General features: G+C 41.2%; 1 protein-coding gene and 1 long non-coding RNA gene across 2 annotated transcripts in view; one reads left to right on the top strand and one right to left on the bottom strand.

Annotated features, from left to right (window-relative positions):
* Positions 1-18: 18 nt before the first annotated feature.
* On the bottom strand, positions 19-18,214 carry LOC123857628 (uncharacterized). The gene is made up of 4 exons (XR_006793928.3): positions 17,990-18,214; positions 4,640-4,688; positions 3,682-3,850; positions 19-502 (listed from the first exon to the last, which is right to left on the bottom strand). It is a non-coding gene; the product is annotated as an uncharacterized LOC123857628 (long non-coding RNA).
* An 862-nt stretch (positions 18,215-19,076) lies between these two features.
* Positions 19,077-27,595, top strand: part of SESN3 (sestrin 3) — a 75,826-nt gene continuing 67,307 nt past the window's right edge. The window contains exon 1 of the mRNA XM_045894649.3: positions 19,077-19,416. Coding sequence (XP_045750605.1) covers positions 19,339-19,416 — 78 coding nt within the window. The 5' untranslated portion in view covers positions 19,077-19,338. The remainder of the gene's footprint in view (positions 19,417-27,595) is intronic.

The raw sequence follows: 27,595 nt of genomic DNA, 5'->3' as shown, positions 1-27,595 counted from the left end.
GTTGCGCATTGACCTTCTTTATTCATTTCTTCAAAAAAATTTTATTGTATCGAGGATGTAATGATGAGAAAAAACTGTCCTCATGAAGCTTATGATCTCACAGAGCAGGCAAATAAGTACAAAAACAATTGCAGAGCAGGTGCCAAGTAGTGTGAGGAAATAACCTATTTCCATATGACCGTATCAAGATATAAAAAGATAAAGCAAAAGTTTAACCAAGCTTCTTCAGGACTAAATATCTGTTTTCTTTGTTAACTTGACCGGCTGCATCTCTGAGTGATGATACATATTGGCCAAAAAGTTATTTTTTGCTGAAGTAATCTCAATGTTTCCCTGGCCTACCAGGAGAAGAAATGCTATCCACCGGCTTGGCGCACTCAGTCTCAAAACCTAGCAAACACTCACGGACGTCCCATTGTGGACACTGAGGTCACCACCTTCAGAGCACAGAAAACAACAGATTACTTTAGGTGAAATGAGCAGCTCCTATCAGTGGCTGGGTCTATAAAGAATAAAAAAGGAGAAAGTGAGGAGAAAAGCAATGTCTCGATTTCCACACCATTTAATTGCTTGTGTCACTCATACTTCCAACTCTGGTCCTGTTTCACTTATTTCTCTTGGGTGGATGTTTTGAACTTCTACCATGATCCCACAAGGGGTATGACCTCTCAGATGTCCCCTTTGTTGTGGACATTCTTTTCTCCATCTGTAGTGACATGACATACTACTCGTCCTTCCGAATCTGCGCATGAGGAGGTTTGGGTGATACTCCTCTCTCGGGTGGAGAACACCGATGCTCTATTTTACTTGTCTCTCCAGCCTCAATCATATATTTCAAGTTAGTTAGGTCCTGATGATGGCAAGGGTAGTTGGGTTACAAAGTTTACCAGGCTTCTGTTGTCTGCCTTTCAAATGATTTTAAAAATTTTTCCTGTTGCTTATTGAAATCTTAGCCGCTCCTAAGAAGCACACTGTACTTACACTGAGTCAGGGAACATCTAGGAAACTACTCTGGATTATGTCATTATCCCTCTGACAGGAAGCCCAGATGTGCTACACTCAGGTGACCTAAGAGGCAAGGGGTTCCATCGTAATTGCTGGCCCACAATGTGGGCTCAGCCGGGCTGACATTTTAATTTGTCTCTTTTGTGGCTTCCATTATCCTGGGGACCAAGGTATAAACGTGTCTGGAATCACAATTTGTGGAAAGTTAGTAAAATTTTGGAACAGTGCCAGGACCATTCAGTGCTTGGGATGGATTTCTTGGAGTCTCTCCAATTGTATGGGTTGTCCATTGTGCCATGTGGCCAGACTTGAGTCTAGAGTAGACAATTAAGATGAAATTATGTTTACTGCAGCCTAGTTGCACAATGGAAAAAAACTAAGGTGATCGGTCTGGAGAGGGTTGCTTCTGTGTTTTAGGAGACTTTCGAAGGTTCCACGGAGGAATGCTGCTTGCGTGTGGTGAAGCTTGGGGGTGCTTAGAAAGCAATTACTATACAAATATAAAAGATGATTTAAAACAGAAATGATGGCTGAGGCTGGAAAGGCTCTGGGTTTTGGCAAATGTGCTGTCTACTGAAAATGAAGGTAGCTTGATGCGATAAACAAAAGCATGGCATTCTGGTTAGGCCTCGGTTGGTAACCCAGCTTCACCACTTTTTGGCTGGAAGACTCCGAAAAATTTCGCTGCTTCTCAGAAAAGCAACAGTATCGTGAAGTTAGGGTTAAATTAGGTAATAAATACAAAACGTTTAGCATAATGACTGATGCTACAAAGTGTTCTGCCAAGCCTTGTAAGTAGACAATTCAAAACGTTATATAAATCCAGTGGCTTATAAGGCTTTTAGGGTCTCAAACCTCCCTGGGAACTTGATGAAAACTATGGGTCCTTGTCCCTCAGGGGGGAAATGCGCATATACAAAATTTTTGTGCACAGTTTTAGGGAATTCAAAGACACAAGGCTGTACAACCATAGACTTTAGGTGAAGATCCTTTGTTCTAGGGCTAGGTCCATTCCAAAGAGAGAGAGAAAGTCCTCAGTTTTATTTATTTTGTACAATTTTTGATCATTTATAATCATAGTTACATAGCTTTTTAGATGAGGAAGGGATTTTTTTTAAAGATTTTATTTATTTCAGAGAGAGCAAGAGAACACAAGCAGGGGCAGCGGCAGGCAGAGGGAGAAGCAGGCTCCCCGCTGAGCGGGGCTCAAACCCAGCACCCTGAGATCATGACCTGAGCAGAAGGCAGATGCTTAACTGAGCCACCCAGGCACCCCTGAGGAAGGGATTTTAGCTAGTCTAAATCCCCTCCGTCTTTTTTGGAATAACAACATTAAAATCCTAAGAAAATATCTGGTGTTTCAGATAAACAGGGAACTCGATCAATTTCACATTTCTGTAATTTAAAAAATAAGTTCTTTTTATCACCTACCCTTCATTTTGAGGTATTCCTTAAGATGTCTCATATTTCCCCTCTGTTCCTAATCCTGTGCTCTGAGATACATTCCCCTCAGAAGCTCACGTCCATTCAAAGCCCCATGATGAATACAATGAGCATTTTCTCTGTGTATTTTAATTAGCATATCAAAACCTACTCTGCTGTACCCATTTGATATTGTGCTATTTGCTGAACTATACTGCTAGAGTATAACTTCATCAGGTAGGAATTTGTATTAACAGAGTTATCGAGCACCTATAATGGGATAGGCTCCGTTCCTTCCTCCTAGGATACACGAATGAATAGAACCCAGACAGAGACGTGTGCCTCATACAGCTTACAGTCTAACGATGAAAATGATCTTTTCTTTCGGACGAATGTGCCCGGGGTTGAGATTGTATTTGTGGACAGGAACAGAGGTAACCCGCAAGTTTTCAACCAAGCGAACATCACCAAAACCTCCACTGCCATTCCTCAAGGACACCTGCCTTCATTTGCTTAAACAAGAGTTGGCCGTGTGGGCAGCACTAAACACGGACCAGCCGAAGTGTGTCTGGGCAAAATCCCACCCATAGCTTCCCTCTGGCAGGAGCAAGAATCGGCCATGTTAGGGAGATCATCCCTTGGTTTTCCACCGCAAAATGTTTTTAAGCACTTCTGCTTTGTTTCCGGGATACTTTGGGTGACTTTTGAGGAGAAGGTGAGCAAGAGAGCGAAGGTCCTGGGGTTTAGCAGTTTGCTGTAGTTAGAGCGGAGCAGGGAATCTGGCTGACAATGTGGGGAAGCAGCAGATTAATTCAAGAGATAGGAGACTGGAGCGTGAAAAACTGGAAGGCGCTCAGATAAGTGACAGGGCCAAAGGCAAGAGACGTTAAAAGGCTTCGAAATCCTGTGCTCCCGTTCAGTCTGCGTCGCAATGATGACACAAAGCCAGGGTCACTAACATGTCGCTGGGATCCACAGGCTCTGAGCAACTCGCCTGACCTCACTCGGAATAGGGGTAGGATGATGTTGCTGCAGCCCCCAGGACAAGGGACACAGACAACAGAGTTGAGGTGGTGCTGGCAGGTTGGGGCTAGAGGCTCCAGTCACCTCAGCCTCTTGTCCTGTCTAGGGGAAGAGACTGCATGCTCCATTCTGAAGCTACTCTGGTTGGCCACGGTTACAGGAACTATGGCGCCAACACACCCACGCGGCTGCCTTCCCTGCTTTGCTTTTCCTACCTAGAAAACATCTTACCCATTTTTGTTACCCTCCACATGCGGAACTTCACCCTTGTCTTGTTAAGTATACTCCCTAGTTCTTGGGAAAAGGGGAGACACTCTTCTTGGTGTTATCAGGAGGATCCAACTCAGACTTCGCTTCAGCCCTTTCTTACCCGAGATGACACCGCGCAATGGGCTAAGACCTATAGTGGGAAAACAAAACTTATGCTCACGACATCTGAAGAAGGTGAAATCAACCTACATGAGTGGCATCATTTGCTTAAGAGAACAAAAGCATTTGCTTACGACTGGGTAAGGCAGGGACCTTTCCTACGTGCACCCGTAATTTGCAAGCCACAATATTTTTGGCAGATGACTTGCTTATCTCCTCTCCCAGTGAACGCTTTGACAGACAACAGTATAAATATCCGGCAGCCTGGGTCCTTGGTTTTGTAAACAACCAGGAAAGAAATAAGGCATTTTGCCTGATGACCAAGGCAGACTCACAAATAGGCTTCTATAAACAGAGGGCAATTGTAAAAGGCAAAGATGACAGAACCGATGGCTTGATCCATGCTTTATATACCTTGCCCATTACACCACCCAGAGAACCCTCTCAGCCCAGACCCATATTTTAAAAAAACAGACCTATTAATACAGTTGGGCTCTTGCTTGAGTCATACAGAATACATCAGGCATATTGTCTTTCATAATTTTGTTCATGACACAAAAGGTAGTTGCCTCCCACAGACTGAAACTGGAGATCCTCAGCTGTGGGCTAGTAGGCAAAACGCTTCAAACATTTCAAGGCACTCTATCTCAGAATTCCGGCTCTTCAGTGGAAATCATATGAGCTGGCCAACTGCAGTTCTTCAGTTAAAACCTTAAGTAATAATGATGACTGGCTGTCTCTAGCTTAGAAAAAAGAATTTATTCAGCACGAGATACATAAAGGTATATATACACATATATGCACGTGTGCACACACTCACCTATAAACACGTTCAAGCCCAAGTTCCAAAGAAGATCATCTTTCTTCACCTAGAGAGAGGTTAGAATGAGGAATACATTGCTGTCATCTCATTTCTGCAAGTACTTAGGTTCTTCATTAGTCGACGTTATCTCTGACAGGGAGTTCTCTATCTTGGAATGTGATTGGATAGGCTAATGGAAAACAAAAACGTTCTTTGCAAAAACAAGTGCAATAAAGATGCTTAATGATAAACCTTGCATGTTATCAAGTACTCGAGGCCCTTTTAAATCAAAACAAGCAACGGTAAATGGTATCAGGGAACCCAGAACATTAAAAGTCAAGTAAATTTCAATTCCTCTTGGAAAACAGTATGATTGTTGTATGAAACGTTTTTAAAAATAATGATGGATAACATTTGTTCCATGCTCAGAACCAGAGGATGCATTGTTCTATGCACTTTACATATATTTTTTCACTTACTCCTCAAAAAACCCTAAGGTTAAGTACTAAAAAATGAAATTTGAAGAATTTTTTTAACAGTGACTAGATTACGCAATACTGTGGTAGAACAAAAAGTTTTCAGTTTCACCCTTACAGAGCTCTTAGACAATATATTCCAGGTCACAGCTAAAGTAATCCTTGTATAATAGGTGAATGTTTCCATGTCTTTCCATTCCTCAGCATTCTAGCTGCTGACAGACATGTGCATCTCTGGATGTTCATGCTTTCTCAGAGAAACAGAAAATGCAAAGCGACCGGTCTTGTCTATACAGAAATAACAGGAGAGTTACCTCATCCACAGCAAGTCCAACACAACCAAAGCCTTCCAGTATTGCCCAGGGAGAAGCACTCTTTGCTTTCGCTCCCCATCCACAACATTTTCAAAGGTGGGGCAAAGCACACCTGCAAAGATGATCCTCGTTGATAAGATGAAGTACCTCCTTCATTTTCTAAGGGCTTAACTAGCTTCAGAACTATTTACCTAGGAGATAAAGGGTCAAGGGTTGCTGAGCTGCAAATGAGCCCAATATAAAGGAGAGAAAGAGAGAAGGGGGAGGAGAAAGGATAGAGAGAGAATGAGAAGGAGAGAAACTGATTTTAGGAAGAGAAAGCAGCAGACAAGACATTTGAGGTATAGGAATGAAAACCAAGAAAAGCCCAGATCTATTAAGGCTAGTGATGAAACAGCTCGGTCACTGAGGCACTTTTCACAACTGTCAAGTTGAAGCAAATTAAAACACTTACATGTGGGGCACGCCTAGGTGGCTCAGTCGGTTAAGGGGCTGCTTTTGGTTCAGGTCATGCTCCCGGGGTGCTCGGATCCAGCCCCATGTCAGGCTCTCTGCTCAGCGGGGAGTCTGCTTCTCCCTCTTCCTCTGCCCCTCCCCCTGCTTGTGCTCTCACTCTCTCCCTCTCTCTCTCTCAAATAAATAAATAAAATCTTTAGAGAAAAAAAAAAAAAAAACACTTACATGTGTTTATATTTCCAAAACAAAATGACCTCCTAGTATATGCCTGGTCCCCTTAATGCCCCATAAAGACCACCACAGTGATCTTTAACCTGCAAATTGACACAAAGTCACCTTCATTCACTTTATCTTTTTTCTTGACTACTTCGTTCTTGGAAACTTTTGAGGAAATTGAACTTTTTCTAAGGGCTTAACATAACCTCAGAACTATTTATCTAGGAGATAAAGGGTCAAGGGTTGCTGAGCTGCAAATGAGTCCAATATAAAGGAGAGAAAGAGAGAAGGGGGTCTTTTGAACTTTGATTTCTGTTTCTTTTTACTTTTTAAGAACTCTTTTTGGTTCAGAAATCCTAGACCATCATTAAACTGGGCGAGCAGGCATTAAGTCTGAATGAAGGATAAAGATTGGGAAGGGAGAACGCTTTTTGCCTTTCTTTATATAAACACATTAGAATCATTTGGGCATTAAACCCAGTTTGGATAATAGATGACTGATCCCCACTCTCCAACTAAGAATGCAAAAAGTTTCTAAAAAGTTTGAGGTTTATGCAGAGCAGACTTTCTTAATGAAATGTGGGCTGTAAGAATTTTTTATGTGCAAAAACTGAAATGGGGTTTTCTGGGCCAGTGAGTTCTAGTTCTTTCTTTGGGAATGTCTGACTTTCACATCCATTTACTAATGAGAACTAAAAGTAATATTTCATATTTGTAAGTGCTTGACATGAAAATGAAGGAAGACTGTTTCAGTCAGTCTTGTTTGGTTGAAAGAAACAGAGGTGCCCTCAAGTTACTTCACAGAGTTGGCAGTGGGAGGAGATGAGATGGGGGAAGGGAATTGTTACAAGAATACCCAGCAAGGACTGGACCGGAAACCCCCCAGGACTGGAGGCATCTCTAAGTACTCGTGTCTTACTGCCTTTGCTTTCTTTCTGTGTGTTACTCCGGCTTCCTCAACCTTCACTCTCTATCTGTTCTGATCTTTAAAGTTTGAGCCTGCATATGGTTCACGATCCTCCCACAATCTGACTCAGCTGCCAACTGGCTGAGTGTCTTAGCTTCCCGTTGCCAAATCTCCGAGAGAGGCATCTGATTGGCCCCACTTATCATTTTAAGCTAGTCTATACAGATGGCTGGCCGGGTTACAGACTGGTTGCCTTCAAATCAAGTGTCTACCCTTTGGTCCACTCATTTGAGACGAGGGACAAACACATAGCATGGAGCATGACTATTTAGAAGGAGGCCACCAGCAGAAAGATTTCCTTAAAGGAGGACTTGGATGGGACAGGTTGAGATAAAGCTACCTAGTTGGCCAGCAGATTATGTGGAAACCAGTGTATTCATCTTCCTTCTGAGAGGAGCTCACCTCAACTAATTACGACAGACCTGGACTATGTGTGACCCGGCACAGGAGAGTGACAGCACCACCTTCCTTCCTCCCCCCGTTCCCTCAGCTTTATCACCTTTATTACCACTCCATCTACCACTATCCCCACAACTGACCAAGTGCCTAGGAATCTTCAGACTTCTGTATCAAAACACGAGGAAATTCAACGTAGAGTACCAACAACAGTATTTTTCATATTCCAGGACCACTCAGTCATTTTGTTTTAGAGTCACATGCCAGTAGGCAAAAAAATATTAGAATAGGATAATAGATACTACTCTGCCTACTCCAATGGCATTTATATTAATAGGAATCCAGTTAATACAGGTGCCCAAACTATATTTGGTGAGTGTTGGGAGATCTAAGTTAGCTGACTTTACCATTTGGTTAACCTAATACAGAGAATTAGTTCAAAGAATATTTACAATAGGGACACCTGGGTAGTTCAGTCGGTTAAGCTTCTGCCTTCGGCTCGGGTCAGGATCCTGGGGTCCTGGGATCAAGTCCTGCATCAGGCTCCTGGCTCAGTGGGGAAACTGCTTCTCCCTCTGCTTGCTGCTCCCCCTGCTTGTGCTCTCTCTCTCTCTGACAAATAAATAAAATCTTTAAAAAAGAGAGAATATGTACAATAATGACTGATTGTATAATGCCAAGGCAGGGTTGCAAAAGACTATAAACCCTGGCATCAAGCAAATATGGATTCAAATCACAGCTGTCTTATAATAACTGTGGGACTTTGGCAAAACTGCTAGCTCCCATAAATCATTTGTAAAGTAGATATAATAATAACCACTTCATAAGGGTTTTGTATATAGTTAGGCAAGATAATGTTTATAATATTATTTTAAAAAATAAATATTTGGACAAGATAATTTAGGCATAAGTTATTGCAAAATGACTGGCACAGAGTAAGCACTCAATATGTGGTAGAAATGGTTTCTATTACTATCACTATTTTGATTATAATATCATTACCATGGGTGTTATGGGGATTGCAGAATAGAGATGAGAGATATGAAGATTATCTTCAAACACTATACAGTCTTAAGAGAGATGATATAGACGTACATATTAGAAGTGGGGCATACGTAGAATTTGCACATACACAAGTGGAACTCAGCACAATGGTGGACTAAGTGGGAAAATGTTACGTGTGAAATAATGTTAATGATAGTCTTTAATCCGGAAAAGGAGGTTCAAACTCTGGTGAATTTTTAACGGGGATCATGCCTCTTTGAAAAGAAAGGAGGGATTGCTCCCAGTGTAAAAGTTTATCTGTTGTAATGTAAAAAGTCAGGATGCCTAGGATTTTCATAACTGGAACATGAACTCGATGGAAAGCATCGAATTGCAAATGGAAAGGACCTACTGGATGGAATACATGGAAGTCACTGTCAGAAACTCGGAGATAGCCCACTGCTTGGGTGTACATTTCACTTCCCCGGGGACGCCTAGACCAGGCTAGAGCTCCCTGCTGTGTATTCTCTTCCTGTGTTTTCCCTACTAAAATACTCACTACGTAGTGGCATTACTTATTTAAAGTCAATCTTCTGTATTCGGTTGTAAGTTCTGTAAGACCCTGATTCACTATTCATCACTTTATTTGCGCGACTAGCCGAGTTCTGGTACATGGTAGGTACACCACAAACATATGGGGAGTGAATGAATGCATGAATGAAAGAATGAATCAAGTAATGAACATGGAATTCAGAGGTGATTTCATCATATACTGTTCTGCATTGTTCTCTAATATTTATAAGGATTAGTCCTGACTTCCTGTTGACATTATAAATTGCATTGAGACACAGCAAGAATTCTGCATCATATGTCTCTACAACTACGAGACATCCAATTACAGGCATAAATCCTCAGAGGGCCTTTCCAAGCTCTTTACTAATAATTCTTTTTTTTTTTTAAGATTTTTTATTTATTTGACACAGAGAGACACAGTGAGAGAGGGAACACAAGCAGGGGGAGTGGGAGAGGGAGACACAGGCTTCCCGCTGAGCAGGGAGCCCGATGCGGGGCTCGATCCCAGGACCCTGGGATCATGACCTGAGCAGAAGGCAAATGCTTAACGACTGAGCCACCCAGGCGCCCCTACTAATAATTCTTTTTACCCTCTACTCTCCATATTCCATCTTCTATTTTTTATACCAATGCAGAGATTATACCTCAGTCTTACTATTAGATTATAAAGAGGTCTTTTTGTTATTTTTATCACCAGGACTTACTACTTGGTAAAGGTCCCATAAATAAACGAGTGAATAAGGGAATATTTGGACAGCATATATTTCAAAGCATACTATCAAAACTTGCAGCCTTCTAGAACCTCACAAGTTGCTGTTGTGATTCTAAGCTTACCATTCATGTAGAAATATATCATCTAAGCCAACATTTTTTTTTTTAAAGATTTTATTTATTCATTTGAGACACAGAGATACAGAGAGAGAGAGAGCATGAGCAGTGGGAGAGGCAGAGGGAGAGGGAGAAGCAGACTCCCGGCTGAGCCAGGAGCCCGATGTGGGGCTCGATCCCAGGACCCTGGGATCATGACCTGAGCTGAAGGCAGATGCTTAACCATCTGAGCCACCCAGGCGCCCCTAAGCCAACATTTTATCTTTGAAATTGCTGTCTTTGTTGTTACCATTCACACAAATGTTGAAAGTTTTTTCTTGTTAACAAGGCAAATTTTACCTTTGCATGAAAATATTTTTTAAAGATTTATTTATTTATTTGAGAGAGAAAGAGAGTGTGTGTATGCATGCGCGTGAGCACAAGGCGGGTAAGGGGCAGAGGGAAAGAGAGAGAGAGAATCTCCAGCAGACTCCGGCTGAGTGCAAAGCCCAATGTGGGGCTTGATCCCAGGACCCTGAGATCATGACCTGAGCCGAAACCAAGAGTTGGATACTCAACCGACTGAGCCACCCAGGCGTCCCTGCATGAGAATATTTTTACAATTTTAGGATAACTTGAGAACTTTTGTTGGTAAAAATAATATGCTCACTTGCTCTCTAGTTAACAAACTCTAATACGTCCAATCATTTCATCCAATAAGCTTTTTTGAGCACCTCTTAAGTTCCAAGCACTTGAATTACTCAGATGCAAAAGACTCGTCCCTGAAGAAGGTCAAAGTCTTCATGTACCACAGTCACATTCAGAGGGTCTGAAAGTTGAAGTGTAGACTGTTCCTTTCCAAGGGCCCCTTCAGTCTCACCTCGGTCCTGCATGTTGACTCCTGCAAATCCTTCACAATAGACTACTACTGTACTGAAGACTTCTGAGTCTGCAAATTATAATTCTTCTGTACTCCCATTAATTAGATCCTGCTCCCAAACTTCCTTACTGTCATGTGGATTTTTTCTATTTTATCCATCCATTTTCCTTTTTAACGCCAAGACAGTATATTTCACAACAATCTTTCTTTAAAATATACAAAATATCTCTCTGTCTGAGTTTCCTCATCTATAAAAGAAGGATATTGAGAATTTGGGACAATGAATTTGGAATACCAAGGAGACAAACAGGCTAACAAGGAGAAATAATCCCTGAGCGAACAAAGGGAAAACCAACACAACTCTGATAATTTTGAGAAGAGAACTACTTTTACTTTCTCCCTGACTACTTGAAGAAATGCTCCTACTTCTCCTATATCCTGCTTACACCAGATTCTCATGGAAATACTAAGACAAAACAGATTCACAGAATTTTAGAGCTTGAAAAGGTCTTTGCAATTCTCTACTCCAATGTGGATTAGCCACAAATATAATGAAGTTTCAGCCTTAGGGTCCATCGCTAGCATTGGCTCCTTCCAAGGCCCTGGGAGAGGTCCAAGCAATGTGTTCACATGGTCATATTTCTAATTAAATATCAAAAGTAAGCTATTTTAGAGGCGCCTGGATGGCTCAGTCGGTTAAGTGTCTGCCTTCGGCTCAGGTCATGATTCCAGGGTCCTGGGATGGAGCCCCGCATCGGGCTCTCTGTCCAGCAGGAAGCTTGCTTCTCCCTTTCCCACTCTCCCTGCTTGTGTTCCCTCTCTCGCTGTGTCTCTGTCAAATAAATAAACAAAATCTTAAAAAAAAAAAAGTAAGCTATTTTAACCATTATTGGTAAAGACCACAGTTCCTGCAGCCCAACATACCACCTTCAAACTCCCCCTTGTGCTAGAGGAACTGGGAAAGCTGTGGGTATTTTTGTTGCTCTGGCTAAGGAGCAGCTGAGACGGAGACGCTACTGGCCTGAGTTTACTGGGTTATATACATATATATGTGGATCATAGCCATTTCAGTATGTGGTTGTTCCTTTGAGTTGTTCCAGTGTGAGGATGAATTCTAAATAGTCCACTGTCCATTGGGCCAATTTACTGGCATCATGTCACAAAGATGGAGGGTTACAGCTGTTTCACGATGCATATATGTCTTAGGGCACTCAGCACTGGAAATGTATGGTAGGGAAAAGATAAAATTATCTTTCTATTCTCTCTGGAGATGATAATATTGCAGGGGCACCAGGGTGGCTCAATCGGTTAAGCGTCTGCCTTCGGCTCAGGTCTCTCTCTGTGTGTCAAATAAATAAATAAAATCTTTAAAAAAATAAAAGATAGTATTGCAAAAATCATTGTCATATGAAGAAGGAATCAGCTCCCCAAATGTAGGAAAAACGTAATAAAGGGTTGTATCAGATAGTTAATTAATAAACATTTATTTGAATTTGGTGATGTTTATGGTATTTTCACCCTTTTAAAATTTGTTGTGATTTTGTTACTGGTTTTAAGTATTCACTTTCATAACTAATTTTGAACCTATAATTTTATATTCTTTTCTTAAAAAGAATTATATAAGCTTTAGTCTTCCTAAAACCTGGATTTGGCCCTGGCCCTACTTAATCACCTCTCCACATTTAACAGGTGAGGCCCAACCATACCACATAGTTCATAGCCGTACTGAACTAAACCCTAGGTGTTCCGACTTTCTGTCCATTGCTATTTTAACCCACATTATCTTACTTTTGAGAAGTACCCCAATGATCAAAGATCTCCACTTAAAAAAAAAAAGGAGCAAATAAAAAAAATCCCCTGACCACAATATGTAAAAATAGTAAACACTTATATAGCATTTCTTATATGTTAGGCATTGTTTGAAAATGTTTTACATATAGCTCATTTAATCCTCAAAACAACTCTGTGACTAAGCTAATATTAATATCCTCATTTTCAGAACAAAAATTTGTCCATAGATTGGTTAAGTAAGTAGAGCAAGGTCACAGTGTGTTATGCAGAGAGCATAACATCCTCTGTATTGTGGAGCCAGCAGCAAACATTTTCTGTGGCACTTTGTTGTTCTTACAAATGTTCTAGGCACTTTGTTGAACACTCTAGTGCATTATCTCATTTAATCTTTACGATCACCTTGTAAGATATGCAGCATTATGACTCCATCTTAGAGACGAGAAACAGAAGTGTAGAGAAATTAAACGACTTGCCCAAGGTCACGTGTCTCATAAGGGGCAAAGTAAGTACTCAAATCCAAGCCTGACTCTAGGGCCAGGGCTTTTAGTCTCTCCATGATCATGCCCATCAAAGAAAACACCCTCAGTGTCCTTCTACTATTGCCACACTCCCTGAGCTCCCATTCTCCTGAAGTTACAATTAGAATGGGTATGTGGGCAGAATTAGATTAAAGACTGGGGTTAGGGGTGCCTGGGTGGCTCAGTTGTTAAGCATCTGCTTTCAGCTCAGGTCATGATCCCAGGGTCCTGGAGTCGAGCCCCGCATTGGGCTTCCTGTTCGGCAGGAAGCCTGCTTCTCCCTCTTCCTCTGCCTCTCCCCCTGCTTGTGAACTCTCTCTCTCTCTGTCAAATAAATAAATAAAATCTTAAAAAAAAAAAAAAAAAAAGACCGGGGTTAGCAGCATAAAGGACATGGTAACCCCCTTAGATATCCATCCTCCACCTTGTGGGATGCACACACGCACACACACACATATATATACACACATATATACATATAATCCCATTGTACACACACACACATTTGAATCTTAGTGGAATATTTCTTCTTTGGAAAATGAGCTTTGGTAAGAATTTTCTTGGTGGAGATGAGGGTGTGTGTGTGGGGGGGGGTGGGTGGGTGGGTGGGTGGATGTGTGAGGGCATGTACCTATATATCATGATATTCCTTGCATCTGATCCCTGTCCTCAACTTTTGCTGTCCCTTAGAGATGGCAAATTTATTTTTCATTCATATTCTGTGATAAAGTTAAGAATGGCAATCAGCAGATCAGTGATTGAGAAGCTGAAGAAAGTTTATAGAGGTGGCAAATCCCTACAAATGGCAAGAAGATAACATAAATATAATGGCAAAATGTAACCGCCAGGGAGTGACAGAGACCTGGGTAGAGAGTACTCATCCAAACCCAATAGCAGATACTGGGCTCCAGCAAAAGGTTGCCATGTGGCAATAGGAGCTTGGTGTGACCAGATCTGACAATTTTTCAAGAGAAACTGGAAATCTAGATTTGGGGTGTAAAATCTCCTAACTTGTAAGAATTTTAAAGTAATTCCATTTTTTTTTTTTTTTTTAAGAGCACTGTGCTGACTCACATTGTGCAGGCCAAACAAACAAAAACAAACCCCACATCTGTAGGCCTCTCCCTGGAAGTCTGCTTTGTATGGAGTTAAATGCAGGGAACTCTGAAATGGGAAATTACAAGAAACAACCTACAGAAATTTGGATCTTTGTGGAATATTTGTTCTTTGAAAAATGAGCTTTGGTAAGAATTTTCTTGGTGGGGGTGGGTGATTCAGGGTGTGGGATGGAAATGGGCACTAAAACCATAGCCCTTTTGGATCAAATCCTCTTAATTTCTCCTTCGGAGTGGTATTGGTCTTGGGCCTTGGGAAAAAAAAAAAATAGCAGGAATCTAATTAACAGCTCAAAGGGAGCAATCAATTTACAATTGTGTGAAGTGCAAATTCCTTTGTGCATGAAACAAATTACAGTATTTGCAAATTTGTAAATAATGCAGCACTTTCTACTATCCAAATGCTTTGGGTGCCCCCGGGGAGAAGGAAAAAGAAGTCTGAGAAGGCAAAATGTTAGAAAATGACCTATTGTCTCAAGAAATGGAATTTAAAAAATATCTTTAGTAATTAATTTTTTTCAACTGAATCCTTATTTAGGAGCTATAAAGGGGCCCAGTTCTTAGGTCAGTAGGAGAATATCTAAAGAAGTAAACAATTTCAAGTCCAAAAGTCACAGCACGTTATTAACAGGGTAACTTCTTTCAAAATTACTGAACAGTAAACGTTGCCCCCAGCCTTCCCTACGCCCTTAGTTTCTGGCAAGAACTTCCATTTTATAAAGGCAATAATAGCAAGGCCCAGGCATAATAATCATTATGTTCAATGTCAGAGAAGGAATCAGTGACAGATAAGGACATGAATCGAGCCAATCTGCTCCAAAGCAATGGTTTTGTGAACTGCTCAATTCACAAATATTTATTGGGGCCCTTTTATAAGATGCTATCACTGTTATTCAAGATTCAAAAGACACCCTGAAAGAATGTATGGTGTATTTTGGCAAGTAAGGAGTGAAAACTCATTATTTTTTTCCCAAGATTTTTAAAGCACACTCATCTTCCTGTTGAGCTAGGAATTGAGAATACAAAGTAGGGGTGCCTGGGTGGCTCAGTCGGTTAAGTGTCTGTCTTCAGCTCAGGTCATGATCCTGGGGTCCTGGGATCAGCCCCGGCTGGTTCCCTGCTCTGCTGCTCCCCCCACCCTCAAATAAATAAATAAAATCTTTTTTAAAAAAAGAGAGAGAATACAAAGTAAATGTAACTTCATCCCCACCCTCAAGGTGTTCACAATCTAATGAGAAAACAGAATTGAAGCCAATCATTTCAATACTGAGATCGTGCTAAAGAAGAGATAAGAGGGTGACACCACAGACACTTGGACAAGTGCTTGACTCCACCAGGAGATCTTTCAACAGGAGATGACAATCACCAGGCGGAAGGCGAGGAAAGCATTAGAAGTGGAGGTAAGTGGACTGTTTATGGGCCTGAAGCAGGAGAATGACAGTTCAGATGTGGGCTTTCCAAATGATTCTCTCCCCTGTGTTCTCATTCACCGTGGGATGAGTGCAAATTGGTTAAACCTTTCCACAAAATATTTTAGCAAATTGTAACAAGAGCCTTAAAACATTCACATCCTTTCAGTTTGAAATTCCATATCTAGGAATCAGAGGGGCTGCCAGAAATTTATGTATGAGGAAGCTTATCATAGCATTATTTATAACCATAAAGAACTGGAAACAGCCTCCATGTTCAGTAATGGGGTAATGGCTAAAGAAGTTAGGGAACATCCAAGCCATATGATTTTAGCCATTATGTGGGACAAAAAAAAAAAAAAAAAATCACATTTTAAGAGAATATTTTAAAACAAGCAAAAATTATTTCTGAAAACAATGTCAAACAGTTAATAAAGTATCATCCTAATTTTGTAATAAGAAAGTTAAAAAGTACTTCTCAATGTTGGTGGTATTTTCACCCATATCTTACTTTTCTGAAAGTCTTTCTTATTTTATACATACCCGACAACAAAAGGGAAGGAGTTTCTCCTTGTCCTGTGTGAAACCAAAAGAACTGCCTTTTGTTTTCTTCCCTCCTAAGAGTGTGAGCCAGGATTCACAAGTCACTCTCTTAAGTCACATTCTCTTTATGACATCCAGGCCGGTTAGAAAAGGAAGGGAGACTAGGTAAGGAATGGAAGAGAAAGGAAGAATCCAGAAGTTGAACACTGACATGAGCACAGAGAAGAAGGATGATGGGAGTGGGGGTTGTGAGGACCTGAAGAGAGGGTGGAGGTTGTGTGCTGAGAATGAGTTACTGGACTGAAGATTTTAGGGGTGAACATAGACACATATATAAGTGTTCAATATAAGAGATGTCACAATGCAGCACACTGTTAAATGTCAAATAAATGGCCCTCTGGATAATTAATGTTACAAAAGTCTGGAGGAGTTTGGTGGAGAGATCCATCCTTTGGTCACGTACATGTATCAGTGAATCAATGAAACTGTTCCTCTAAAACCTCCCTTTCGCAATCTTTGTAAGAGTGGGTAATGGTGTAGATTACACTCTCTTGGCCATCCCTTCTAGGGAATTGAGTTCACTGAAGAGCTTAAAGAACGTCATTGTGAAAGGATTTTAACTACTAAGTAAGAGGAAAGGTTATACAAAGAATATGATAGAAAACAATTTGAATCTAAAATACTATTTGAGAACGTTCAATCTCTGCACAAAAATTCACTTCATCCTTCAATATCTCCTATCCTTTAAAATGTATTCACATAAAATCTGCTTTACAAGAGAGAACCAGCCAGGAATATAGACCAAGAAATATACCACTAAATGGGGACACATATGTGTTTCAGTTCTTAGGAAAATTGTGCCTTGCTAACTTTCTCCCTGGATTTCTTGGTTCTCTGCATCGAAGAGCAGGTGGTGATTTCTCTCCTTACCTAATTTTCTTGCTTTTACAGTTTCTAACTGATTGTTAAGCACCTTCCCCACACCACTGCTATTCTAGGTTATATATGTCTACAACTACATCAAGTGACCTTTAGCTATCACTAGTTAAATGGATTAACACGTTTACCCAACCACATAACTCAGACCCTTCAGGGGTTTTCCAGTCAATTTTAATCTATTTAAACCTGACACCGGCAGATTTCCACTTCCTTTGTTCCTTGTGTAGACTTGGTGTATATGTGTTGGTCTCTGAAAGGGACAGAGGAGGCAGCTGTTGAAAAATGAGATTGACAGTTTTAACCACACAATTTGGTCTAACAGCTTTGATATGCTAAACTTGCTAGCACCTCCAAGTGTACCTTTCTGATTTTGCGTTACAACACCACACTGAATCCCTAAGGAAACCAGGGTTTTTTTGTTTGTTTGTTTGTGTGTGTGTGTGTGCGTGTGTGTTTTAATTAAAAAGAAAAGAAAGAAATGCAAACCAGCGAAACCGTTCTTTTACATCATCTCCAGACTCATTCTGCGAACTGCAGGCCTGCACAAATCCCGGTCCACTAGAGACCTTTAAAAAAAGGAGAAGCTGAGAATACAGATCGTGTTCTAAAGAGCGAAAACAGGTGATGTCATAACGCACAGTCCTGTGTGGTCACAGCCAAGGCCGGGTGGGGAGCTGGGGCTCCAGTGAGCACGGAGCTCCGCGCCAGTGGGCGAAGCAAGTTGTCTCCGGGGCCAGGAGGACACCGGTGGGGACCCGGCACCAATCAGGTTCTCGCTCGGCGCCTGCCTTTGTTCTCACTGGGGACCAGGTTTCCGGGCGTCTAGCGTCGGGAACCCGCATTGGACCCGCACGCGCGTTGCTGGCCTCCTCGAGAGACCTGGCTCCCCCTTTCGCCTGTCCCCCCACACTCTGCCAGCCAGAGCTTTCCCCAGTTACATGTGCCCTCTCTCGCTAGAGCGTGGACGCCAAAATCCTGACTCACCATTTTTAGCTTTGGAAGAGGCAAGTCCTGCCCAATAGTTTACAGACGATTTGTTCTCTGAACCTTCCTTCCCGAGCAAGGCTCTGTGTTCTCCATGTTTCTGATGAACTGTCTCAGAAAAGGATCGTTGGGTGAGAGGATAAACCTGTCTCTTTGGCCCTTTCGTGCTGGATAAATAAAGGAACTTTCATTGCGGAAAGGACTGCGAGAAGGTGCTTCAGATGGAGGAGGAAACCGCTAAACCAGAGGTTTTGTGTCCCCCCCCCACTCCCCGCCAACTCGATTAAGGGTGTAAATATATCTCAAACGTCTACTCCCTACCCCCCGCCCAAGCCTCAGGTAATTGGTCTTTTGCAAAACAAGGCTCAGGATAAAAGATGCATAAAGTTCTTTGAGATCCCTGGTTGCCAAGTACTACGTGACTGCAGTCTTCTTTACAGCTAAGCTAAGATTCTGGCTGAGAGAAAGCCTAATCACTGCCCTGAGAGTGTGAACGTTTTAGCTACCGCCCCTCTCCCGTCCCCAACCTTTCTCAAGAAACCAGGAAATATTTAGCTCAGTTTTAGACCCTCTAGCGAGGCTCTAGCTCCCAGTTTTTTTATCTCACTCTCCGTACCATTTTTGCAGGGACCTAGAGAAGGGGGGCGTGGCTTGTCTTCGGGGAGGGGCTGGGCTTCCAGGGATAATTTGCATACGACACACCCTCTTCCTCCTATTGGCGGAGCAGCACAAACTGTATTCCCTTCCACCCCACACTACCTAACTAACCCGCCATCTCTCTCCAGTTCCGAGCCTCGGAGATAAACTTAACTTGCCCGGAGATTCAAGGCGTCCTCGGCCTCTGTGATTGGCCTGTGCAGCTCCCAACCGGGCTCTGGCTGCTCATTGGCTGCGGGCTAGCGGCCCAGGGGCGTGGCCGGGGCTGTCCGAACGGCGGGAGGGGGCGGTACCGGAGCGTGGAGGTGGTGAAGGTGGTGGGGAGGCGGGGGCGGGGCCGCACTGAGGCGCTGCGGCGGCGGCGGAGGCGGCGGTAGCGGTGGCGGCTGCTCGTCCTAGCCTGGCGGGGGCGGGGGTCTGGAGGATGGGGGCGGGAGGAACAACGGGCCGGTGAGGAGCAGCCGCCGCCGTCTCCGCCGGCGCTTCGGCAGCCGCCGCGGTGGTCGCCTGGGGCAGCGCCGCTCGCTCTCCGGGCCATCGCCTCCCATCCCGACATCCCGCCCGGGGGAGGCTGAGGCTGAAGCGCGGCCGGCGGCAGGGGGACGGTCCGGCCCCGCAGCGGCGCGGGCGGCCGCAGTGATACCCGGCCCGGGCCCCGCCGTCCGTCTTCGCCCTCGGCGCCCGCAGCCAAGATGAACCGGGGCGGCAGCAGCCCGTCGGCCGCCGCCAACTACCTGCTCTGTACCAACTGCCGGAAAGTGCTGCGGAAGGTACGGGCTCGGCCTGGGGTCCAGCCCGAGAGGGGCGCTTCCTGCCGGCGGGGCTCGGGCTGCTCGGCCCCGGGGCGCACTGTTGGGGCGAGGCTCAAAGGGATTCCGGGGCACCTTCCCCACGCCGAGACCGAAGGAAGGGGGCGTGGGTTGAGGGTGGAGGTTTGCACTGCTGCTTTTTATCTCCGCCGGGACAGATGCTAGTCCCGAGGGGTTGGGGATTTTTTTTTTTTTCCGATTTTCTTTTTGCTGCCAGTAGTCTATTTTTCGGCTCACCTCCCTGCCTCACCACCTCCGGCCTGCTCCGCGGGCGGAAGGAGGGAGCGACCGGCTCGATCCTCCTCCCGGTCCTGTGGATGGAGGTCGGTGCGAAATCTGAACAGCCTGGACTGGTCTTCAGGAACCTGGCTCCCTCTTTGCTGTGTGGCTAACTCTTGGCGGGGGTTGTTTTTGTTTATTCGGTCGCTTCTGCCTTCTTTGCGCGTTCTCCCTTAACACTCCTTTTTACATTCTTTTGACGGCAGTCGTGTCTATAGTTCAGTCTTGAAAGGAACTGGGAAAGCAGCTTGAACTTTATGCCCATGGGAAATGCTATTCGACCTTACAGTTCCTCTGGGGCTGGGGGAGGAGGAGACGGAGGTGGACGTGGGTTATCACCCCTCAGCACCCCCCCGCCCCGTGCAGGTCCAGAAAAATCAGACGTACAATCAGCTTATTGCTTCCCCGAGTGACTGATAGAAAGTTTACTCCAGAATTGTTTAGCTTACTTGGCTTAATCACTCCGTTAAGGGGTGGGGGAGGGGAATGAAAAGATGTCGCTTTAGACCGAGAAAAGCTTTTAATCAGACTTCAACAGCCTCCACTAGGTAATATTATAATCAGTTTCTTTTTCTTCAGACTGCATTTTTACATTTCATTAAGTGGAAACAGTAGTTGAGGTGCTTCTGTTTGTCCAGTACAAATGAATTAAAATTGCTGAGCTGTGCAAATGCATCGGGACTGGAAGACTTAAGATGAATGCGGCACCGTTTTTAGTCAATTTCTCTAAATACAGTGCAATTGGGATTGTTATTTATATATTAAAAATAGAAAGAAAGCATGTAAGTCAGCAAGCTCAAATATTTGCGCTCTTTGTCCAAAAACTGTTTTTCTTCCTCTGTGGGTCAGGCCAAGTGCCAATCAAAGTTGTTTTTCAAGCCTCTTTTCCCTGCAGTAGGGCTGCTGCTTTTTCCCCCCCACTATTTTATTTGAGAGCATGAAGAAAGCAAAGGGATTGCAGATTTGAAGTTAATCGAACAGTTAAATGTGCCTTAAATTGTGTTTAGTGGATCTGTTTCTCTTGAAACAGATTTTTATTAAATGTGCATGTTGAGTATGTGCAGTTATTTTTTTCCATAAACTCTGGGATCAAATTACAGTTGATACTTGCTCAGCTCATTGTAGGGCAGCTTGTGAGAAATGTAATGGATCAGAAGTGCAGATCAGCTTAGTTGAATGTTAACTCTTTCACTTCAGGGTCAGATGTCATCCAAACCTAGCTTTTAAAAAAAATTAGTATTATTATTTCCTGACTTCAAAAGTGGTAAGTTATGTCTTTAACATGAAAAAATTGTTGCTTGAGACACATTTGATTAAACTCAAGCCTGGTTAAAATAACAGCTAGTTAGTTGTTTGTTGTTGTTGTTGTTTTAATTGAATAAGGAACAAAAGAACTATATTGACTTTGACTTTTTTTTTTTTTTAATGGCTCTGGCAATTTGGTAGGCTAATAAGATGTTTGGAGGTGATACTAGGCTTCAAAATCTAGTTTTTCTTTTAAGAGAACCATGGCTATGGATCCATCACTGTTTGCTGGCATTCTTTATATCTTTCTCTTAGCTTTTAAGAAACTATTTCTATTTACCTAGAAAGAACATCTTTTCTAGTCATTCTTAAAAGAAAGAGGTATGTGGAAAATGGAAATTCACCATTTTCATATTTTGTAATTGCTATGTACCTCTGCCAATATTCCAGTTTTTAGTAACTCCAAGGTATTTAATATTGATTCATGCAGCAGCATGAAATAACTTTAGATGGAAATGGGCTTGTTTGAGCCAGTTATGACATGACTTGGCAACATTTGTAGCCTTTAAAGAGTGCTATTCTTAAGTGCTTTTAAAAGATATCAAGTGTTTAGCATTTTAAATTCTTCATCATTCTAAAAATAGCATGTAAGAGTGTATTTCTAATAAAGATGATTTTCTTTTTGATAGAAAGTATATAACTTTAAAATTCATCTGTAACTCTGAAAATGTGATTCTTTGAATTTATCTTGTGTTTTCCACTTAATAAAGTGTTCAGTAATAACCAAGTGAGTCATAGCATTTTGAATTTTAGTTCAGTTCATAATGAAGAATGAAACTCATGCACACCCAGTGTGAATTACTCTTTGCTGTTACAGTCCTCATTAATGATGGGGAAAGAGTCACCTTTTATGTGGCATGAAGGCTTTTTCTTTAAGTAGCTTAATTTGTTGCAATGTGTTAAATTTGGGGCGGGGGGGATCTTCAAAAGGAACTGGATTAACCTTCAAATGAAATAACTTGGTTTAACCCAATGTCTGAAAATTGAGTTATGTATTGTATGAGAGTCACATTCATTATTAGACGTGCCTTTACAATTTTGATTCAGTGTCTTTTAAAATAGAAGGACTTCTTAAAATATTGAATATACCTAATTTGGTATCCTAGGTTAGTAAAAAGAATATATTTCCCATACAGGGAAACAAATGAATGAACAAACAAAAACTATCTTCACATCTATAACTCCTAACTTGTTCTGTTATCAATGAAATAAATCAATAAAGTTTTTAATAAAAGAGGAAATGCTTCCACTTACTTTGGAAAAGTTAATGAGTTTTGAAGTAAAATGCATGTTACTTGAAGAAATTCCCGTGACAACTAGATAAATTTCAAAGTGGAGTACCAAATTGCATTAAGAAAGGTAGGTAACTATTAGTCCACTTATCTTCTAATGAATGAAAAGGGGCATATTGCAATATTCTTTGAGTATGGAGCAGCCAGTCCTACTGAAGTGAATAAAACTGCACTGTAAGTCAGAACATTTAACATTTCAAAATTCTTAATGTGTTTAGGTAGTTCTAGTAGTGATAGATCTTTGTTGGTATTTTATCTTTCCACTTTGTTTATATAATCACTTATTTTGGCAACTTTTTGGTGCGTTTTTAAGTGAAAAGACTGCAAAAATAAAATAGGAAATATTAAATCGAACCATATGAGCCTCACTTTTATAATTAAAGTTGTCAATTAATAGCATTTTTATAAGGTTCAACCAATAGGATGTAATTGCGTTGACTGATTTCCATAGCTATACTCTTTTTTTTTTTTTTTAAAGATTTTATTTATTTGACAGAGAGACAGCAAGAAAGGGAACACAAGCAGGGGGAGTGGGAGAGGGAGAAGCAGGCTTCCCGCCAAGCAGGGAGCCCGATATGGGGCTCGATCCCAGGACCCCAGGATCATGACCCGAGCCGAAGGCAGACGCTTAACGACTGAGCCACCCACGTGCCTCCTCCATAGCTATACTCTTAATTAGGTTTCTTATATGTATTTTTTTGATTGTCAAAACCGGTTTTTTACTTACTTTATCTTAAGTGAACTAGGCAGAGATCAAGCAATGAATTTATGATAGCAAACAATTATACAAAGGTTTTCAAATTGCTTTTTAGGGAGCCCTAAGATGCTTCAGTGTTAAATGCATGAGTTGGATTACATTTTTAAGTACAATTAAAATTATTCTTAAGTTATAACAAAAACACAGCTACTTAGTTTTTATCAAATTTTAACAGATTGTTTTAAAAGTTATCTTTTGTTACAGGATTATTCTTGTGCAGGCCGTGAATTAAAACTTGTTCTGCTATCTTCGTACATGTATTTGAACTTTTTTGTTAATATGATATTGATAAGAAAGATGGTCATTGATTATGAAGGCTTTGGCCTTCAAAAAAAAAATACCACACGTATGTACTCATGTTATATTTCAACTGTTATATTATTATTTGTTAACAAACTTATCGTTAACAGTAATTGTTACTTTATAGCTAAGACACATTAAAATCATTGTTTTGTATTTTTATATGTTGCATAGTTCGGGTCCAACTAAAATTTCATTTGTAAAATGGATTCTGTTGCTTCTCCCACCTTCCCACGACCAAATAAGTAAACTGCCAAAACATAACTGCTAATGTAGTGATGCTGGAAGCCACTAGATGTGCTCATGGTCTCTGATAGGCCTTTTAATTTGGTAGGTCTCGGGTAGGTCTTTTAATTTGAGGCAAATTAGTTAATTTCCTTGAAGCCTAGTTTTCTCTAAAATGTAGATAATTTCTGTTTGACTTAGAGGTTGCTGCATAGCTCGAGAGAGGTGGTGTGTGTTAAAGTGCTTGGAAACCATAAAGTATAACTTATAAGAAAAACATGAGCCTATTTATTTTCCCAGGTTACTGTAGTTCTTTGTGAGTTGTAGCAATATATTTCAGTACATACTGAGTAATTTGGTTAGTCTTCACTTTTCTGTCCTTTTTAGTTATTGTCTGTAAATGAGAGGTAAAGATACTATGCTTTGGTTAGAATGATCAACATACTGATTTTTGATTTGCATATTTCTATTTATACCTACTCCTCTCCCTCTTATGTAGTAATCTAGTGCATTGCTTTCATTTTTCCCAATAATTAAATAAAATGAAATTGCCTTTTCAACACTTCAGCAGATGAGGGAAATTAGTATTTAGTTTGAAAAGACTAAGAGTCAAAGATGACTATATTTAATAGAAGTTGGGGAAATCTAGGGCAAAGCAAAAAATTAATACTTCTGATTTAGGAGGAGAGTATGGGAGTAAAAGTGTCTTAATCTTTTCTCCCCATCTCTGTCCCTTTCTTCCCTTTTGAAAGTGTTGGGTTATAACTTAAGTTTGTCTAGACTTTCACAGTTTTTAGAGTGCTTTCACATTATCTCAGTTGATTCTCACAGAAAATTTAAGTGCCCTGACCTCTATCATACAACCAGTAAAAAGTCCATTTAATTCTTAGGACTGCCTCTGTAATAAAACTGTATTCTTCTGGTCCCCTGCAGTATTGAAGCTGCCAGGGAAAATATCCTCATTTCCAGCTTCAGCAACTGTGAACGGCTGTAGGTCCCCAAAGCTCTCCATCTGACCATTCTTTCTCCTACTGGCAATGAATGTTGTCAGTGGTCCTTCAGTTTACAGGATCGCTTGTCTCATTTTTGAGCCAGGTTATCAAAATCCTACATGGGTAAAAGGTCCATTGAAAGTGCAAACTGGGCAAATAGATTTTAATATAGTAGGGTACAGAGAGTTCAGTTTCCTGATAGGGTTTCAGATTCCACATTGTAAGGAACCATTAGGAAGCTCTGCTCGTGGAGTTTTGGTGTGCTGTCAGAGAAGAAGACTCACAATTAACTCTTTCATTTCCCAACTTACGTGTATGAGGCCAGATTTTCCTCACATACTTCAATCAAAACACTGCAACAGATTGAATACAGAATCAGATATGAAATTCAGCTGTCTTCTATTAAACAGACACTAAAGAGATTTGCAAAACGTAAATGTCACTCTGCTCACTTTTTTTGTTTTGGAAAATAAAGTTATTTTCATGAAAATATGTGCCTTATGTTAACATGTAATGGATTTATTATTTTAAGTGAATTAACATTTAACATTTTCTCAGTTTTAATTTCTAATACAGTAAATATTGACAGCTATAACCCATACAGAAACAAAAGCTCTTCGGGTTGCTCCGTAATTTTTAAGGGTGTGAAGGAGTTCCAAAACCAGAACATTTAAGAACTGTTGAGCCAGAGTTCATATAATTGTATGGTACATATAAATGTAATTCTCAGGAGTCTATGGGGAAAACAAAAGGCAAGCACCACTCAAAGAAAATGTGGATAAGGCCAACCCAGTCACCTCTATTCTGTATGAGGATCACTTGCAGATGCTGCCTAGCACCTTTTCAGTGACATCCTAGAAGCTTCTCTACTATCACATTAAGAGTTAGGCTAACTAGAAATGATCTTTACTTTTTGTGAGCATCCCCTTACCTGGTAGAAACCAAGGAGGGGAAAAACACATCTCTCTGGCTCCGAGGGAATATTCTCCTAAGTACTATGCAATGAAGAATGGTCAGATCCGAAGATTATGTCTATTGTGCTCTAATTGGTTGGTTCTTGGCTGAAAAGGAAAGGCTCTGAGTAGCCAGATTAGCCTTTTTTCTTGAAAGCGGAGACATGTGGGAGAAGCAACAGAAGAAGAAGAGACAAGAAAGAATCAGAGAGAAGTATCACTGTAGACTGCTGATAACAACCATTGTTAGAATAAAGAAAAAGAAAACCACCACTGTTGACGGGAGATAGGACAGCTCTGAATGTCCTCTGAATGAAGGAGTCCCTAAATACTGCAGTCCTCAAAGACAGAGGGCATTTTCTATTTTGTGTGTAGGGGGTGCGGTTACTCTGTCCACACAAACTACGACAGACGACTACCTGAAGTTCAGTGTGGTCTGTTTATTTGATTAGTAGATCTGGTGAGACCTATAAATGACTACCAGTATCTAGACTATCCTAAGATACCACTGTGGTGGGGGGCAGGGATGGGGGAGGGGGTGGGTTTCACCATATACAGTAAATACATGGCAAAGCCAAAATGATTAGTGATGATTAGTGATGTGTCTACAACAGTTACCTTAAACGTATAAGTAGATGCAGTATAAACTATTCAAAAGTCTATATCCTATACCATCTAAATCTACAGTTAACATGTAGAATTCCTATTTGTCTTTCAAAAATCTTCAAAACTTGTGATATCTCAAAAGTGTTTCCTAATCTTTAAACCATTTTCCTTCTCCCTATCTCTTCAGGACTGCTGTTCTGCCCAAATATACTGCATTTATCACACTTAGCACATTAAATTATAATGAACAATTATTTGCATATATTTTTCCCCTACTAGGTTTCCTCTTATTTGGGATCTGGTTAATAGAAAGTTTATTTTTAGCAAAATTAGAATTCTGATTTTAAAAATTTATTGCTCTTACAGATATTGGCAGTATACTTATATTGGATACAATATAATCTGATAAAATGAAAACTTCTCTCGTTTTCCAAAATAGGTCTGATATTTGTCTGATATGTCTGTTCTTTACAGTCATATTTTGTTCTCTATATGAACACTTTGAGAAGTTCAGTGACAGATGACTACCATCTTTTTGGCCATGGGAATGTTTCAGTGAAATATGCTCCGTTTTGGAGGGAATTCTGATAGGGAGCAAGAATGTCATTTCACTAAGAGGGTCAGGACACTGGCGTTAGCTAGCTATTGGTCCTTCTCAGAAATGTAAAATGGCCATTGCTTTGATAGGACATATGCTCTACCTCCTGGAATGTGCTAGTGTTCTGTAAGGGTTGGTAGTTTTGGAGTACTAAAGACATACCTTCAAACTTCCAAGATTCTCCGTAGGCCCCCTCCTAAGGTTCTTTTCACATATTCTGGCTAAGCCTTTCTCTCTTCCACTTCCCCCAAGTCCTTTATTTTGGAAATCTCCCAAGCCAGCTGCGATCCCCTTGGCCAGCAGGCACTCCCTTGGTAACTGAACCCAGAGAACTGTTCCTGGGACCCGACTGCCCCTTAGTTATCCTTTACTTTTTTAGATCCACCCAGAAGTGAGTCACTTTTTGGTCCACGGGCCAGAATATTGACTGCCCCCTGAGGGACACATGAATATCATGGGATATTTAATGGTGGGTTGGAATAACCTTGCATTTTGTTGCTCAACGCTTCCACTAAGGAGGAACGGGCATTTTACCTTACATTTCATGAAGAATGTGTTGAACATATCATATATGAGTAAGTATGACCAAGTATAAAAATGGCTGATTTAAGGCCATATTATTTCTTGCACCAGAGATTTCTTAATAGTATAAAATATACATTTGAGTGAGACTTACTTTTTCTACTAATTAACAACTACTTGTAATGGAGGTATATGTTCTCATTTCTAGGTACATATTTTTACATCTCCCTCTATTGCAAAGGTGAAACTAGTTGCTGGAAGAAATGAAATCTCTCTTTCCAGTTATAGATATAGGCTGAATATTGAGAAGG

The sequence above is a fragment of the Mirounga angustirostris genome, unplaced genomic scaffold (assembly GCF_029215605.1).
Source record: "Mirounga angustirostris isolate CCGP_5_RB_7025 unplaced genomic scaffold, mMirAng1.0.hap1 SCAF_13, whole genome shotgun sequence".
NCBI classification, from domain to species: domain Eukaryota; kingdom Metazoa; phylum Chordata; class Mammalia; order Carnivora; family Phocidae; genus Mirounga; species Mirounga angustirostris.
The sequence above is the reverse complement of the archived record's forward strand: the minus strand, read 5'-3'. Positions and strand labels throughout refer to the sequence as shown.